At 50.4% G+C, this 18,977-nt stretch overlaps 1 protein-coding gene across 3 annotated transcripts in view; it reads right to left on the bottom strand.

The window, feature by feature from the left end:
- The window catches only part of trpm1a (transient receptor potential cation channel, subfamily M, member 1a), a 71,192-nt gene that overhangs the window by 21,220 nt on the left and 30,995 nt on the right, over positions 1–18,977 (bottom strand). For 2 of the 3 annotated variants that reach the window (XM_085972477.1, XM_085972479.1), the window contains exons 9-16: positions 18,747–18,819; positions 17,580–17,680; positions 16,014–16,157; positions 15,791–15,925; positions 10,166–10,216; positions 3,669–3,809; positions 2,181–2,210; positions 765–1,060 (exon numbers count right to left, since the gene is read on the bottom strand). In XM_085972477.1, the coding sequence (XP_085828603.1) occupies positions 765–1,060; positions 2,181–2,210; positions 3,669–3,809; positions 10,166–10,216; positions 15,791–15,925; positions 16,014–16,157; positions 17,580–17,680; positions 18,747–18,819 (971 nt within the window). The remainder of the gene's footprint in view (positions 1–764; positions 1,061–2,180; positions 2,211–3,668; positions 3,810–10,165; positions 10,217–15,790; positions 15,926–16,013; positions 16,158–17,579; positions 17,681–18,746; positions 18,820–18,977) is intronic. The other variant, XM_085972478.1, reaches the window with a different exon arrangement.

Below are 18,977 nucleotides of genomic sequence, written 5' to 3'. Positions count from 1 at the left end.
CTTTAATTTTGCTGTCTGTTTAATTAAAATCTATTTAAAAACACAGCTCAATGAAAACTCCAGGCAGTCGGTCCTGTATCAAGATTCCTGGATCCGATACGAGGAACATTTGATCCTGGAGATACAAAGAGAACTGCACAGTAATCTCGAGAGACGAGAGGAGCTTGGTGTCTGGATCCTCTGTTAGATCCGTCGGTTCCCTAAACCAGCATGTGGCACAGGTTGGAGAATATCCCATGCGAGCTGAACACGTGTGGGACTGGCCTGAGACCCAATATTGTCATGTATGGTCATGCGTGGGACCGGCCTGAGACCCAATGTTGCCACGTATGGTCACACGTGGGACTGGCCTGAGACCCAATATGGTCACGTATGGTCACACATGGGACTGGCCTGAGACCCAATATTGTCACGTATGGTCACACGTGGGACTGGCCTGAGACCCAATATGGTCACGTATGGTCACACGTGGGACTGGCCTGAGACCCAATATGGTCACGTATGGTCACACGTGGGACTGGCCTGAGACCCAATATTGCCACGTATGGTCACACGTGGGACTGGCCTGAGACCCAATATTGCCACGTATGGTCACACGTGGGACTGGCCTGAGACCCAATATTGTCACGTATGGGACCGGCCTGAGAGCGATAACTCCACGTTCATGTGTTGCAAACAGCAGCTTCCTGTTGGGGGTAAAAAGGAGCCAGGATTTAAAAACCAGAAGAGAAGCAGAAGCGACGATGAACAGTAAGGTGACTGACTTGGAGTTATTGTCCAGGTCCTGCGAGATGTCATCCACGAGCTCGCTGCCAGAGCACTCATTTGACATGGCCTTGTAGAGCTTGCAGGCGACCAGGGCCTTGGCCAGAGCCTCCTCGCCGTGCTGCCAGAAGAACAGCGCCATTCTCTGCCGCTTCATCAGCACCGCCCACACCAGCAGCTCATGGAACGGGAAGGTGAATCGGCCAATGCTGGGGTCATTCTCGTCAATGTCAATCTCTTCTTCCTTCTTCTTTTTCTTCTTCTTTCTCTTGGATTTCGAGGGCAGATCATCGTCCTAGGACAGGCCACAAGGAGCAGAGTGAGCAGCACGCACAAAATATCCCAGCACACTAACACATTTACCATTCACCTGAACTTCAAATGACAGCAGACTGCAGCAGGGTAGAGGTCAGGGGGCAGCGAACACCAGGAATGCCAGAAACACAGGACATCTCGCAGAATCTGTGCAGGTTCTTTTAATTAAAAATTAGTTTCCACCAAGTATTTTCATCTTTGCTCTGGAAGTGAATAAAGCTCCTGGTGGGGAAAGGTGCAAATCAGAGCACGATCGAGTGGTTATAGTGTGTTAAATGGGGGTGAATCTTGAAATCCCAGCACTGGGTTTAGTTGTGGTAACACGATGAGCAAGGTGTTGCGGTCCACTAGCCGAGGGTCACAGCATAGAACCAGAGAGCGTGGTGCTGTTGGATAAGGTGCAGGTCTGATCCCATGTGGAGCACTGGGAAAATCCTGGACACCCAATCACAGGAAGGAGATTATTACCCTTGAGAGGGGTCAGGGGGCAACACAGATGCTGAGGAAAAGTTAAGGAAGCTGGGGCTGGTTTTCAAAGTGATGAAAGACGGTCCCAAACCACATGGAGAAAAATACCAGGAATACAAAGCAAGAGGGTTTAATTTTGGGAGATTTTGCTCTGACTGCTGTTCCTCTATCTGCCCCACGGGGGCGCTGTGTAAACACAAATCAATTGGAGCGAAGATTTACACGTGTAGGTACCTGGTCACACGTGTAGTTACCCGGTCACACGTGTAGTTACCCGGTCACACGTGTAGTTACCCGGTCACACGTGTAGTTACACTGTTTACTCTCTGTTTACTCCCTGAATTAAGAGGATTCCATTCAGTCACAGGAAACCTTGTGAAAATATCACCTTTGATTAAGGGCCAGTCCTGAGTCGATAAGGCAGATGATACAAAGACTCGAGCAGTGTGAGGGGGTAGGGCTGCAGGATCAAACACTGAAGACAAGGACCAGGGGTTGGTGGAATAGGCTGGAATGAGACACGGTCCTAGGGGAAGAGAAGGTACGAGAAGGAGAAATGCAACACACCAGGGATCGTAAAGAATTAATAACTAAATCGAATCAAAAATATTGCAACAAGAATACTTGCTCACCTCCATTCCCAGAAGCTTAAGAGCTTTTGGCTGCGGAAAGACAGAATGAAACAGATTAACAGACGGCGAGTAGAGGTGAGTCGCCTTTAACAGTCTTCGAGCAACCCGCAGTAATGGATGAGAGGAACGACTTGCATTTACACGCAGTCCCTTTTCACTGTCCTCAGAAACAGCCCAAAGTGCTTCCCATACAATGAAGTGTTACACCATCCAGTGACTGTGGGGTGAAGACAGCAGTCACTTCACACTCAGCGAGATCCCATCAACACCAATAACTGTTTTTGATGATATTGGTTGAGGGAGGAATGTTGGCCCAGGACACCAGGGAGAACTCCCTGCTCTTCGAGTAGAGGCATGATAGGTAGTCACTGGACAACGATCAGGAATAGGGCACGGAGGCCTAAGGACTAATAATCCAGAGAACGCAAGTTCAAATTCCACCGTGGATTTGAATTCAGTTTTAAAAATCTGGAAATAAAAAGCTGGTGTCAGTAATGGTGACCATGGAGCTGTCGGATTGTCATGAAAACCCATCTGGTTCACTAATGTCCTTTAGGGAAGGAAACCTGCCATCCTTACCTGGTCTGGCCTGTATATGTGACTCCAGATTCTCAGCAATGTGCTTGACTCTTAACTGCCCTCTGGAATGGCCTAGCGAGACACTCAGTTGTATCAAACTGCTACGAAACACAATAATAAAAATAAAACCAGACGGACCACCCGGCATCGACTGGCACCGGCTACGGACACGGCAATGGCACATCCAGCCCAGTCTTCAGCAGCACCTCCCAAACCCGCAACCTCTGCCACCTAGAAGGACAAGGGCAGCAGGCACATGGGAACACCACCACCTCCAGGTTCCTCTCCAAGTCACACACTATCCTGGCTTAGAAGTATATCGCCGGTCCTTCATCATCGCTGGGTCAAAATCCTGGAACTCCCTACCTAACAGCACTGTGGGAGCACCTTCGCCACACGGACTGCAGCAGTTCAAGAAGGTGGCTCACTACACCTTCTCGAGGGCAATTAGGGATGGGCAATAAATGCAGGTCTTGCCAGCGACGCCCACATCCCAAGAATGAAAGAAAACCCCTCCCGCTTGCCCACGATGTCCGTGAACTCAGCACAGCCCGAGAATGGGCATCAGTTACCATCTCATTACCCACCATAGTCAGAGATTGGCTGCAGCCAGGGCGGGCTGTCTATACATGGCAGGCTGTCGGTACCGGGCGGGCTGCCGGTATCGGGCGGCCTGCCGGTACAGGGCGGGCTGCAGCAGGTCCTTGGTGGGGGAGATGGGGACGGCGGGTTCAGGGTCTGGGGTTGTGCAGGTCACCAGGGTCACACCCGCTGTATCACTTGCTCCTGTCTTGGCCACAGAGTGACCTGAAGTGAAGCACAGGAGATTACAAGAAATGGTTTAAAATGTTTTCATTCCAATTCTATATTTAGTGATCGATTTTACTCGAAGGTCGGGCTGATGTTTACCCGCTTTGGCCCGAAGAAATTATTGTAGAGCGTGCGGAATGGTTTCCGGGTGTAAGTGCAGCGGTACGCTCCGCCCATCAGGTACTCGATGACCAGTCCAATGTCGATCAAACTGATGTGGTAATCGGGGGGCAGGTTCCCCTGTAACAGAGAGAACAGAAACACATGAACATGTGTTATCCCCAACAACACAATCCCAAGCCGACAGGGCAGCTGCCTGTTACAGACCCACTGCCAGTCCGGGTTCACTGTACCTTGACTATACAGGGGCCGGGATCAGTGGACTTACCACAGACCAGGGAATGAACCTCCCGCTCTCCGGGGCTCAGTCCCACACCGGGCGGTGCTCCCTGGGGCTCAGTCCCACACCGGGCAACGCTCTCCCGCTCCCCGGGGTTCAGTCCCACACCGGGCGGTGCTCCCTGGGGCTCAGTCCCACACCGGGCGGCGCTCTCCTGTCCACGAATCCTGTTTCCTGCTTTTGCAAGTTATACTTAACCATTTTTATTTTGACAAGATCACTTGTTTTAATGTGCCTCATACTCTGGATTGTAAACCTCCCCACTCTTACTACTTGGGTGTTAGCGGGTGTCCAAAATGTACAGAGCTCGTGGGATATGTTGTCTGCAGTTGTCACTTTTAATGAGTTTCTTACATTAATTTAATCAGAATTAGAAAGATATACAGCGCACAAGTGAAGCGTGCTGTGTGTTGGATAAAGCACATTCCTCACTAAGAGGAGGCGAGCTGAAGCCAAACTCCACACAGTGAGAATGTGAACCAGCTGGAGTCTTGAACAATCCGAATAAGTCCTGCCAGAGCACGGCGCGAATCTCCAGGAAAGGCTCTTAAAGGAGCCATCAATACACAAGGTCAAACCCAGGCAGCAAGGGGTCACCGGGCACGGTAACCTTTACCCTCTGCACTCTCCACCAATTACAATACAGAGTGCTGTGCAATGCATGTTGGGAACTGACCAATTAAAATTAATTGTTTCCACTTCCCCCCCAATTTCCCCCTTTTCTCTCCTGAAAGCATCACGGCTGGGCTGGTCTGGGCTGGCAATCCCGCTTTCAGTGAAAGGTTCCCCCGACTGTCCCCTTACCCTGACCCAGCCTCTGATCCCTCTCCTAATCGCTGATGTTTAACTCGTGTTATCTGCTGTCAGAGATGTAGTGTATGTACCTTTAAGGGGAGAACTACTTTTTACAGCTCCTGTATACTGGAGTACCGGCAATGACCACACCTGTATATAACCCCGAGTAGGGATCTGTACTGTTAGTTTTTAGAGTAACCCTCATCCAGTAAACACCTGTTGATTGTTCCTCTGCAGTCTCTGTCTATTTATTGAAGGACACCATACATCAAGATTCACGGATTTAACATTGGCGACGAGTCGATTCGAACCTACCTGCAACTCTGCAGAAGGAGGCCGATTCCAGGTGCACGGGCGTCAACCATCCGGCGGAGACTCCAGCGAGACGGGCTAGCAGCAGGTATGGCGCAGACCCTTCCCAGACGGCGGCGGCTGGAGCCGACCGATGGCACAGGGGAAGGCCGAGCAGCGTCGACGGGGTAAGAGAGAGGGTAAAGCGCACAGGGCGCAGCCGGGGTTGAAGACCGAGCGGCGTCAACAAGAGAGGCTTCCAGGAAAACGCACAGAGCGCGGCCGGTGTTCAAGGGCTGAGCAGCGTCCGCGGGGGAAGAAAGGAAAGCGTGGGAGACGCCATTTGAGCCACAGCGGAGAAGAAGGGAGAGCGCGGGAGACGCCATTTTTGAGCCGCAGCGGAGAAGAAGGGAGAGCGCGGGAGACGCCATTTTGAGCCAGCGGAGAAGAAGGGAGAGCGCGGGAGACGCCATTTTTAGCCAGTCTAACCACACCCAGGGATGCCGAAGAGTGGCAGTGTCACAGCGTTCAACAATGAAGTCGAAGATTGGGCGACATATGTAGAACGCATAGAAGTGTACTGTAAGGCGAATGAAGTGCCAGATGCCAGGAAAGCACTGGTATTGTTGAATTCCATGGATGCAAAAATGTATGGCTTACTGCGAAACCTAGTAACCCCAGAGAAGCCAGTGGAAAAGGATTTTGAAAGCATAGTGGCAATCCTACAGGACCACTTAAATCCCACACCACTGCTGATAGCAGAAAGATTTAAGTTCCACAAAAGGAACCACCATAAAGACGGAAGTAATGCTGAGTATTTAACGGAACTGCGCAAGCTATCGAAACACTGCCAGTTTGGAATGGGACTAGCAGATACTTTAAGGGACAAGTTTGTGTGTGGGCTTCAAAGTGAAGGAACCCAGAAACGGCTTCTATCAGAAAAGGATCTTACGCTGGACAAGGCTTTCAGCATGGCAGTATCACACGAAGCAGCCGCACGGGGCGCTGCAGAGATACAACGGAGACCGCAAGAATAAGGCACAAATGAAATGTCATATGGAGCAGGGAAGTGTTATCGCTGCGGCAGAACAACACACGACCATAAGGATTGTTGGTTCAAGGACCAAGTGTGCAGACAGTGTGGAAAAGTAGGACACATAGCAAGAGTCTGCAGGTCGGGAAAGAAAACCAGCAGCAAGAAATCTCCACAGGAGAAGTACAAAAAGGTACATAAGGTGACGGAGAGTAGTTCAGACGAACAGAAAAGTGATACAGACTCCGGAAGCAAGGAGCTGGGTTGTCTGAAACTACATAATGTAATCAAAATGGGGGATCACCAAACTATCTGGGTCGCGCTCAAGATAGCCGGAGTCCAAGTGAAAATGGAATTGGACACAGGATCAGCCCGAACAGTCATAAACCGAAGGGACTACAAGCGGCTCTTCTCACATATACCCTTGAGAGATAGAGATTGTCTTGAAGACGTACACGGGGCAAAAAATCTACCCCAAAGGAAAAATAAGGGTGAACGTTATATAGAACGGCAAGGAAACACCAAAAATGGACCTATATGTATTGCCAGATGGAGGACCACCACTACTAGGACGTGAATGGATCCGGAAGATACAGCTAGATTGGCATTCCATACAAGCACTGACTGTAGATGCCAAAAAGGATGACGACGTCACACCTGGACGACTGTCAAAAATGCTAACTGACACACAAGAAGTGTTCCAGGAGGGACTCGGAACACTAAAAGGCATAACAGCTGTAGTGATCAATAGCATGTCATTCTATAGTGGACACTAGGTGGAGCCGTAGAGCTGTATATAGCTGTATGTATAAGACTACACTACCCAGCTGTATAGATATTAAGACTACATTACCCATGAGGCACTAGGCTACCCACAAGGCAACAGTCAAGATGGCAGCCTGCACACAGGAGCACACATGCTGCATCTCTACAGATACTGTACCGAGAGAACGTGTACTGAATAAATGACTAGCTAGAAGCTAGCTGTGTTCATAATAAGAATGTCAATTTATTAATGAACATAACAACAGCGACGATCAAAATAGAGGAAAATGCAAGCCCAAAGTTTTTTAAGGCCAGACCGGTACCTTATGCGATCCGCCCAGCCGTCGAAGCAGAGCTGGAAGGTTTGGAACGTTCAGGAGTACTGTCCAAAGTAGACTGGAGCGAATGGGCTACACCCATCGTTCCTGTAATGAAGAGGTCGTTGAGTAATACGCCTGGGGAACCAAAGAAGGTTCGCATCTGTGGGGACTTTAAGGTGACAGTGAACCCAGTCCTTCACACGGTACAATATCCGCTTCCGCGGATTGAAGATATTTTCGCCTCGCTATCTGGAGGAAAACGCTTCACTAAGATTGATCTGGCCCAGGCGTACCTGCAAATGGAGGTAGAAGTCGTCTCGAAACAGTACCTCACGATCAACACTCATAAAGGTCTCTACCAATACAACCGGCTGGTGTTCGGGGTAGCCTCAGCTCCGGCTATTTGGCAAAGGGCAATGGATCAAGTCCTGCAAGGGATTCCAGGGACCCAGTGTTATTTGGACGACATCCTGGTCACGGGCGAAAATGACAGTGATCACCTCGCCAACCTGGAGCAGATGCTCACTAGATTGAAGGAATATGGGCTCCGAGCTAATCGCCACAAATGCGAGTTTTTCCAGAAGCAGATCTCGTATTGTGGCCACGTTATTGATGAAGAGGGGTTACATAAGTCCCCTGAAAAGATTGAGGCAGTAGTCAAGGCTCCAGCACCGGAAAATGTGTCACAACTGAGGTCGTTCCTCGGGCTGGTGAACTACTACCATAAGTTCTTGCCGAATTTGTCTACAGTACTACACCCACTGAACACCCTACTGCAAACGGGGGTACCATGGAAGTGGAATGACGAATGTAAACCAGCTTTCCAGAAGTGCAAAGAATTGATCACATCAAAAGAGGTGTTGGCTCATTTCAACCCAGCACTACCAATTCGGTTGGCGTGTGATGCATCACCCTATGGTATTGGAGCGGTGCTGTCGCACAAATTCCCAGACGGCTCGGAGAGGCCAGTAGCCTTTGCGTCTCGGTCACTAACCTCAGCCGAGCGTAACTACGCTCAGATTGACAGGGAGGCCCTCAGCCTAGTGTGGGGAGTGAAAAAGTTCAACCACTATCTGCACGGGCAGAAGTTCACCTTGCTGACTGACCACCAACCACTTGTCTCCATCTTTAATCCAAAGAAGGGCGTTCCGGTGATGACTGCGCAACGGCTACAAAGATGGTCCCTTTTTCTAGGGGCGAACCAATATGAAATAGAGTATAAGGGCACGAAACAGCATGGAAATGCTGATGGGCTATCACGCCTGCCACTGCCTACTGCGGAGGAAGCACCAGCAGTGGACCCTGTCGAAATATTTTATTCGAATATAATTGAACGCTTGCCAGTAACTAACGCGGATATAGAGAAGGAGACCCGAAATGACCCGACACTGTCTCGGGTATATGACTTGACGGTGAAGGGATGGCCAACACATGGCGACTCACTTGCCAGCATTCTCATCCAGAAGAGAACAGCTGTCAGTATGCCAGGGGACCTTGATGTGTGGATCCCGAGTGGTAATTCCACCCAAGTTAAGGGAGAGAGTGCTCAATGAGCTTCACGAAGGCCATCTGGGAGGGGTGAAAGTGAAAAGCCTTGCTAGGGCTTATGTGTGGTGGCCGGGGATCGATCAGCAAATCGAGGACCTGACAAAGAGTTGCTCAGGATGCGAGAAGGTCCAAAATGCACCACCACATGCCCCTCTACACCCATGGGAGTGGCCCTCCTCTCCATGGCAACGGGTGCATATTGATTTTGCTGGTCCATTCATGGACTCAGTGTTCTTAATAGCAGTGGATGCGCACTCGAAATGGCCTGAGGTGATCAAAATGTCCTCCACCACCACGGAGAAAACGATTGCAGTCCTACGGACCATATTTGCCAGGAACGGCTTGCCAGAGCAGATTTGCTCTGATAACGGACCACAGTTTGTGTCCGAAGAGTTTCGGAAATTTATGAAAAGGAATGGGGTAAGGCATTACACATCTGCCCCGTATCATCCAGCCACAAATGGATTGGCTGAGAGGTTCGTACAAACCTTTAAAAAGGCAGTAAGGGCCATGTGCGATGACGACATTCCACTGCAGCATAAGGTGGACAATTTCCTGTTAGCCTACAGAAATGCGACACATGCAGTCACCAACCAGACCCCGGCCATGATGTTCTTTAACCGAAGGTTGAGATCTCGTCTGGATTTGCTCTGACCAAATGTACGAAGAGATGTTGAGAATAAGCAATTCCAGCACATCAATGAGAAGCCGACAAGGAGCTTCAATGTAGGGCAACCAGTCTTGGCCCGCGACTACCGAACAGAGAGATGGCAACCAGGAACGATATGCACACAGCAGGGGCCACTAATGTACACAGTGGATGTTGGGGAGAACATTGTGAGATGCCATGTCGACCAGATCCTAGAGTCACAGGAACGAGTCAACCCCATGTCTCGCGTACCTGGTAATGAACCCGACATACAGGTAGCATCTACCCCAGAAACAGTAGCATCGGAAGCTGATGAACCAACCGACGACAGGGGGCCAGAATCGCCTCCGCACCAAGAGCAAGACATTTAGGAAAGGCGCTATCCAGAAAGGATCAGGAAGCCGCCCCAAAGACTGAATTTATAAATGGACTATTTTCAGTTAATGTTGCATGTTAAAAGTGTTAATTGTTAAATGAATGTTATGGTACTATTAATCTAAAAGGGGAGGAATTGTAGTGTATGTACCTTTAAGGGGAGAACTACTTTTTACAGCTCCTGTATACTGTAGTACCGGCAGTGACCACACCTGTATATAACCCCGAGTAGGGATCTGTACTGTTAATTTTTAAGAGTAACCCTCATCCAGTAAACACCTGTTGATTGTTCCTCTGCAGTCTCTGTCTATTTATTGAAGGACACCATACATCAAGATTCACGGATTTAACAAGAGACATGATTAAGACTGAGGGAAACCTGCAGCGATCAGTGGTCACCAGCGTCTCGGGAGCGCTTACCTTTTTGACTTCCCTGACCAGGTAATGCAGAGTGTTGGGGGGCCCCAGCCTCTGGAACAAAACACAAAGTCATTACTCACTCACGGCTAATGTCCCGCCTCTCGCTGGGCTTCACCCCACACAGGCACCAGACACCAACACCCCACATCACCCCCGTTATCTCACCCAAACGGCCATTGGCCTGGCTCAGCCCAGACTGTGTAGCCCCGAATTTAACCGGACCCGCCCCAGGTCCATCTTCAATGAAGAGTAATACGTCACATCACACGACACACAACCATACAACAAACACACGCACAATACAAGTGTACACAACTACACACAGGCACACAAAACACAGATACAAATACTTACATGCAAACAATTGCACACACAGCGAGAGAGAGAGACACACAGCGACAGAGACAGAGACAGAGAGGGAGACACACAGAGAGAGGGAGACACACAGAGAGAGGGAGACACACAGAGAGAGGGGGAGACACACAGAGACAGAAAAAGAGAGACACACATAGAAAGAGAGAGACACCTCTATGGTCACATTCACCGAACTATTCGACTATGCAGCCCTCACACTCCCTATCACTGTGATGCTATGAAAACAACTTACAAAACACAGGGAGGGCCCTTGGTCTTGCCAACTCACTCCATCTTTGTCTCCTTCTAAGCATCTATGCTATGGATTCTCTGCATTCACTCCTTCATTCTCACTCAAACTCCACTTGTCTCCCTCATTGCAGGAAAAGAGAGCCCACAATAAGAGGGAAAGAGCGAGGACAGGAGGAGGGCCACCCTCAGTAGCCCACCTCACTCCTTGGGAGGAGGCGGTCCTGGAGATAGTGGGACTCGAGGATGATGCACAAGTGGGGGACGGACAGACGGGTGCATCAGAGAAAGCTGGTGACACAATAGTTTTTCATCTCTCTCATTGACATTGCATGAGTCGCTGATAATGACTCTGAAGCTCTAACAGATGGACTTATGATCATCTGCAATATGCAATGTGCATGTAACCTCGGCCTCACATCTCTGACCCTTTCCTTTACTCTCCCACAGGACCATCGCAAGCACCCGTCCCCACTAGCCAGGAGGAACAGCCTGAGTCTCCAGACTCCTCAGAGGAAGCTGCAACCTCTGAGGGCGCAGCGTCAGCAGAATTCAGCCAACCCAGCACCAGCACAGACACTCACACTTCGGTGGGACCATCGCGAGATAGAGTAGTGTTGTCACCTGGTGTATCACAGCTCACAAGTGAGCATCAGCAGATTGTGGAGACAGGGACAGCAGTGGAGAGTCCTAGTCGGAGGGCGCAGGACTCTGCCAGCTCGGCTCAGTTGCTTGTCGACCCTCTGCCTCCGGGTCCATCCAGAAGAACAGCGGTGCTGGAACTCCAGGAACAGGTGCAGGAGTCTCTGGCAGGTTTTGTCTCCAGAGTCGCTGCGAGTGTGGAGCGAACGGGGGAGTCCATCGCGAACATGAGCAGAGCCTTTGTGGAGTCATTAGCGCATGAACACATCAACACGGAAAGGATGGCAACCTCCGTGGAAAGGATGGCTACGGCCATGGAAGAGCTAAGTCGCCAGAGTGTAGAAAACATGGTGCGTGTTCGGAATAGATGGACATCTCTGGAGGAACGATGGTCAGCTATTGAACAGAGAAACCAGATCTTCATGGAAGTCCTTCTGAGTAGGACTGCCAGTGCAGATACGGGTCCCCATGGCCCCCCTGATGTGCAGCAAGGGGCTCTCAAGCCACTTGCAAGCGCTGAGGTGGACCTGACCCATGAGAGGGATGTTGGTGGCAGAGAACAAGGAAGTGGGGGCTCCTCTCCAAGCGCTCACACTTCCATGCCACTGCCAAGTCCTCGGTCAGAGCCCCACCAGAGTCCCCACCCAACTGAGATCGGCGTCTCAACCCCTGCACAGCCGCAGGAGCAGCAGACTGTTGCCGAGCCCTCACAGGTTCGCAACCCCAGAGGACGCCCGCCAAAGGTGTCGAGACAGGAGCAGCAAGAAAGTGAGCAAGGGGCCTCCACATCTGCTGATGCCAAGGGGGAACCACCATGAAGGAGCACGCGTAAGAGAAAGATACTGCACAAATAGTCACAAGGGTAGTCACTTGGGTGAAATGTTGTTTATTTTACAAATGCCATCAGTTGGTTATTGTAAATAAAAATTCTGATGGCAACTGTTGCAGCTGTGGCGTGTGTCATTTCGCTAATGGGACTTCCACATTGAGGGCTTAGGATTACTTGCAATTGTCAGTATGGTTGTCAGAGTGCTAGGAATCCGCTGGTTCTTGGCCATTGTCGATGCTCTGGTAAGAAGCTGCGAGGCAAAAGTGCTTAATTGGCTAGGCTAAGCAAATCTGGCCAAGGTGAGTGCGTTCCTTGCATCCCGGGCAGCAATGTTCTTGCGTACTGCTGCCGCTGTTTGATGGGCCTCTGCAAGATGTTCGTTTTCGCTCTCCTCCTCCTCCTCAACTGAGGAGGATATGTGAGGAGCCACTTGGTCCTCAGGAATCTGCAAGCCACGGCGCTGTGCCATGTTGTGAAGTGCACAGCAAACCATGACGATTCTGGAGACCCTGGCTGCTGAGTACTGCAGGGCTCCACCTGATCTATCCAGGCATCTGAAGCGCATCTTCAGCAAGCCGATGGTTTGCTCGATTATGGATCTGGTGGAAATGTGGCTGTAGTTGTAGCTCTCCTCAGCTTCGTTGGATGGGCTCTTCAACGGCGTCATTAGCCACGTCTTCAGGGGATAGCCCTTGTCTCCAAGTAGCCATCCATTAAGTTGGTCTGGCAGACTGAAGAGCGGAGGCACACTAGACTGGCGCAGTATGAAGGAGTCATGGCAACTGCCAGGGTACTTGGCACAAACATGCAAAATTTCCTTCTTGTGGTCACACACCAGCTGAACGTTAAGGGAGTGGAAGCCCTTGCGGTTTACAAAAATACCTGGATTGCGATGGGGTGCCTTAAGGGCCACGTGTGCAGTCAACGATGCCCTGCACCCTTGGAAAGCCTGCCAGATTAGCTAATCCAACCGCTCGCGCCGTGACACTTGCTTGATCCTTGGCGAAATGGATGTGATTGTGCGCGATGGCAAAGAGGGCATCGGTTACCTGCGTGATGCAACTGTGTGCGGCCGCCTGGGAAATGCCGCTGATGTCTGCTGCTGATCCCTGGAATGAGCCTGAGGCAAAAAAGTTGAGCGCGGTGGTGACTTTGACGGCCATTGGTAAGGGTTGTCCACCTGATCCTCTGGGCTCCAGGTCTTGCTGCACCATTGCACAGATGTCACCCACTACCTCTCGCGAAAGTCGGAGCCGCCTTTGGCACTGCTGCTCACTCATGTTGAGGTAGCTGATCCTTTGTCTGTAGACCCTGTTTTGGGGGTATCTCCTGCGCCGATGGGCTTCCATGCGCTGGCGCCTTCTGGCCCGTGCAGCTTCAGGTGGGTGAGCAGCAGCTTGGTGCTCCTGTTGTTGCCGCTGCTGTTGTTCATGGTTCTGCTGCTGCTGCGGCTGGTCTTCGTCTGAATCTGATGTCCAGGAGGAAAGGAAATAAATGGTTCCCATGCTTCTGGTATATGCCTCAGTTGAGGAAGCGCTCAGTCAAGGTGGCAAAAGGGGTTTCCCAGGAGGTCACACTGGAAATGGGTGTCAGGCTCCAAACTTCACAGCTATGGTTATGCCTGCTAAAAGTTCCCCCAGACCTGAGACAACAAAGTCCTGCCACCTGCAAATGATGACTGATCAAATTTCCTATTTAATGGTGGAGCTGCAGCTGACAGTCAGCAATCCAATTGTGCTCCTGCCAGGTTTCACCGTCGTGTTTCAGAGGAGACGTGAATCACGTGGGAAACGTGTTAAAATCGGAAAGGCCTCTTAAAATGGGATTAGAGAGGCAATTTAGTGGTTGTTAAGGGCCTATCCCGCCTCTTGGAGGCGGGACGAAGACGGGATCAGAAACCACGCATTTGGGAAAATTGCTTGGAGGCGGGGTCGGGCCCGCCCGCCACTTTTTGCAATTTTAACACCCCACACGCCTCCATTCCCGCCTCCTCGGGCCTGGCAAAACCCAGCCCAATATCTCCAAGTTTGCAGACGACACAAAGCTGGGTGGGCGTATGTGCTGTGAGGGGGATGCAGAAAAACTCGTGTGTGATTTGGACAGGTTGGGTGACTGGGCAGATGCATGGCTTTTGCAATATAACGTGGATAAATGCGAGGTTATCCACTTGTGGCAAAAACAGGAAGGCAGATTATTATCTGAACGGCAATAGATTGGGAGAAGGGGAGGTGCAACGAGACCTGGGTGTCCTTGTGCACCAGTCGCTGAAGGTAAGCATGCAGGTGCAGCAGGCGGTTAAGAAGTCAAATAGTATGTTGGCCTTCATAGCGAGAGGATTTGAGTACAGGAGCAAGGATGTCTTGCTGCAGTTGTACAGGGCCTTGGCCTCTATTCAAGAAGGAGTTAGATATATTTCTTAAGGCTAAAGGGATCAAGGGATATGGGGAGAAGGCAGGGACAGGGTACTGAATTTGGATGATCAGCCATGATCACATTAAATGGCAGAACAGGCTCGAGGGGCCGAATGGCCTACTCCTGCTCCTATCTTCTATGTTTCTATGTTTCTAACACAGAGGCAGAGAGACACACAGTGACAGAGAGAGAGACACACAGAGAGAGACACAGAGACACACAGAGACAGAGAGAGACACAGAGACAGAGACACACAGAGAGAGAGAGACACACAGAGACAGAGAGACACACAGAGAGAGAGACACACAGAGACAGAGCGAGAGACACACAGAGAGAGACACAGAGACAGAGAGAGAGAGACACAGAGACACACAGAGACAGAGAGAGACACAGAGAGAGACACAGAGACAGAGAGAGACACAGAGACAGAGAGAGACACAGAGACAGAGAGAGACACAGAGACAGAGAGAGACACAGAGACAGAGAGAGACACAGAGACAGAGAGAGACACAGAGACAGAGAGACACACAGAGACAGAGAGACACACAGAGACACACACACACCCTTTGCAGCAAGTGTAACTGTAGCCGCGTCTAAGGTGGACTGGGGATGGAGTCTGTGGCATTCCTGATCGGTCCCACACTGGGTGGGGCGGTAACCCCTCTCCTACCCGGGGGGGCGGGGGGGGGGGGGAAAAAGAGAACCGGCCTGATTTCTTGTGAATTTAAAACCTTTTGGTTCAACACATTTAACATTCCAACAATTCAAAAGATCATCAGAACAGCCGACCTTGCACCGGTGATTGGTCTGTCAATGTGAGTGAACTGACATCAGGAGCCCCTACACCATGCAGTCATTCCTTTCTCCCTCGCTTTGCGTTAGTCTTATTTTCTCCTTCTCTCAGTCTCTCTGTGCCTCTCTTACTGTTAGTGGGTGAGTGGTACCACAGCTCCCTCTCCTCAGGTAGGGCTGGGAGCTCAGGAGAGACAGAGAGAGAGAGAGAACGAGCTGCTCGCCCGAGACATGAAGCTGGCCCTTTGTTTGAGACACAGTGTCTCGCCAGCATCTGGCCCCAGCCTGTTGTATAAAGTCTCACCTTGTGAATCGTAGTCCCTGTGAGGTGAGGTGTGGACACTCACCGTGTTGTAAAGCTCCTCTAACCGAGGGATGGTTAGGAAGTTGTGAATATTTACTCCGTTCTCAATCAGCAGCTTCACAAAGTCGACCCGGTCCAGAACCAGTGCATCGATCATGGCTTGTTCCAGTGAGTTCACCTGCAGCACCAGCACAAGTCAGTCAACACACAGGCAACACCACCACACAGTCAGAAATAAGGTAACGCCAGCACAGCACGATTCTCACCCAGTTCAGCAGTTCCAGCTTCCGTGGGTCGGTTTCTTCCTTCGCCTCGTCCTTGCCTCTCCTTTTCCCTTTCCCTTTTGTTGTCCGCATTTTTACAGGTTTTTTCACTTGCTGAATGCTGGATTCAGAGCTGATGCCCATCGGCTGAAATACAGAACCAGGCAAAGGATGTTCACACAGAGGGGATTGATGGAGGCAGTTTACGCACCACAGCTGCTGAACGAGGGCTCCCACTTTAACTCATGGGGGAATTTGGAGAATTCTCCCTTTCTAATTCTGTAAGGTATCAGCCAGGACTCGGTGAGTAGCACTCTCATTTCTGAATCAGAAGGTTGTGGGTTCAAGTCCCATTCCAGGGACTTGAGCACAAAAATCCAGGCTGACACGCCAGTGCAGTGCCGAGGGAGTGCTGCACTGTTGGAGGTGCCACCTTTCGGATAAGATGCTAAACCAAGCCTACTCTCTTAGGCGGATGTAAAATCTCACAGCCACTATTGGAAGAACAGGGGAGTTCTCCCTGGGGCCAATATTTATCCCTAAACCAACATCACTAAAACAGATTTTCTGGTCATTATCATATTGCTGTGGGTGGGATCTTACTGTGCACAAATGGCTGGCACATTTCCTACATTACAACAGTGACTACACTTCAAAAAGTACTTCATTGACTGTAATGCACTTTGGGATGTCCGGAGGTCATGAAAGGCGCTACAGAAATGCAAGTCTTTCTATTTCTGTATGAGAGGGGATCTCATTGAAACTTATAAAATTCTAACAGGACTAGACAGACTAGATGGAGGAAGGATGTTCCCGATGGCGGGGGAGTCCAGAACCAGGAGTCACAGTCTAAGGATAAGGGGTAAGCCATTTAGGACTGAGATGAGGAGGAATTTCTTCACCCAGAGTGTGGTGAACCTGTGGAATTCTCTACCACACAGGGCAGTTGAGGCCAATTCATTAAATATATTCAAGAAGGAGTTGGATATATTTCTTGAGGCTAAAGGGATATGGGGAGAAAGCAGGGACAGGGGGTACAAGTTTGGATGATCAGCCATGATCTCATTAAATGGCGGAGCAGGCTCGAAGGGCCGAATGGCCTACTCCTGCTCCTATCTTCTATGTATGTATTTTACTCTCCTTCTCCACCACCATCCCCCACCCACATTCCCCCCCCGTGGGGAATCACAGACAAAGATCTCCCATCCCTGGATAGAGTCAGACGATAGCAAGGCTGTGGCTAAATTCCTTATATTCCATTGAATTGTGTCCTGTTATTGAGATAGTCCTGTGAATGTTGATGCCCCGTTCTCTGTAAATGTCACAAAAGCCCTGGGGCTAGAAATTCGACCCGGGCGGTGGCACAGAACGGGCAGTGTTGGATCGGCCGCCCGTTACACGCAGCGGCTGATACTCAGTCTATTGACTCCAGTGGAACTGGATATCAGGTGCTGTGTATGAGGAGCGGCCGACCCGATACCGCCCATTCTGTGCTACCGCCCGAGTCGAATTTCTAGCGCCTGAATTCTGCAACATCTCAAAGACCAAAGGAGTTTCTCGCGGTTTTACCGGCCAGTGGTTCCCGAAGACGAAGATCTGATTGCGGGCAATGTCCACCCTGTTCCAGGCCAGTGCCAGGCCTAGCTGGTCTGGGGCCGATGCGTTTGTACCTGAAATGGGAGAAAAGAACGGCCAGAATTAAAACAGGAAAACCGGGGGTGGGGGGGAGGAGGGAAATCTGCCGACCGCTCAGAGATCCCGAATCTGTCCAAAACTTTCATATCTGTTGTTTATCACCAATCCCACTTTCCTGGAGACATTACACACTCGCCACCGCCCCCCGCCCACCCCCACCCCACCCAACCCCAGGCTTCGTAAATAGAGGTATTGAGTACAAAAGTAGAGATGTTATGCTGAACCTTTATAAAGCGCTGGTTAGGCCACAACTGGAGTATTGCGTCCAGTTCTTGTCACCACACTTTAGGAAGGATGTGAAGGTCCTTGAGAGGGTGCAGAGGAGATTTGCCAGAATGGTTCCGGGGATGGGGGATCTTAGCTACAAGGACAGGTTGCAGAAGCTGGATTTGTTTTCATTAGAGCAAAGGAGATTGCGGGGTGATTTGATAGAGGTGTACAAGATTAGGACGGGTTTGGATAGGCTAGACGGGGAAAGGCTGTTCCCACTAGTTGATGGTACAAGGACTAGGGGACATAGATTTAAGGTTTTGGGCAAGAGATACAGGGGGGACGTGAGGAAAAACTTTTTTACGCAGCGAGTGGTGATGACCTGGAATTCGCTGCCGACGGAAGTGATGGAAGTGGAGACACTCGATGTTTTCAAGCGGAGTCTGAATAGGCACTTGAGAGAAATAAACTATGGGGATAGAGCGGGGGCACGGGACTGACTGGATTGCTTTACAGAGAGCCGGCATGGACTCGACGGGCTGAATGGCCTCCTTCTGTGCCATTATGACTCGAGGACTATGACTCTACATTTGCTCCCAGTGCACCAAACCCAAGTTCTTGAGAGAGACAATCTACTGAGAGAATTAATCACCAGGGGAAACTGACTGTAACTTAACCAAGCACAGAGGTGAAAGGGAACTGAGCCAGTCCTCTTGGGATTTATTCCCCCATCTCATGGGGAGATGCTGCTGAAAGCTGTTTTAATGGGGGAAATGATGGGAGGATTGAAGAGTGGAAATGTAAATACAGCAAAAAGAGGAGACTTCTTACCTTTCAGCAGTGCCGTTAAGATAGCAAGATCAATGTCCTGCTGTCCCTCCGAACCCATTCGAAATACCGTGATCTGTGGGGGAGACAAGATGAGTCATCACAACCCGATCTTGTCATCACAACAGGAGGGATAGGCCAATGAGTTATCATAAACCCAAGGGTTGGGTCAATGAGTTACCATAAACCCAAGGGTTGGGTCAATGAGTTACCATAAACCCAAGGGCTGGGCCA

This window comes from Somniosus microcephalus, chromosome 32, assembly GCF_052327205.1.
Source record: "Somniosus microcephalus isolate GS21.2 chromosome 32, FLI_Smic_1.0, whole genome shotgun sequence".
Taxonomy (NCBI): Eukaryota; Metazoa; Chordata; class Chondrichthyes; order Squaliformes; family Somniosidae; genus Somniosus; species Somniosus microcephalus.
The sequence above is the reverse complement of the archived record's forward strand: the minus strand, read 5'-3'. Positions and strand labels throughout refer to the sequence as shown.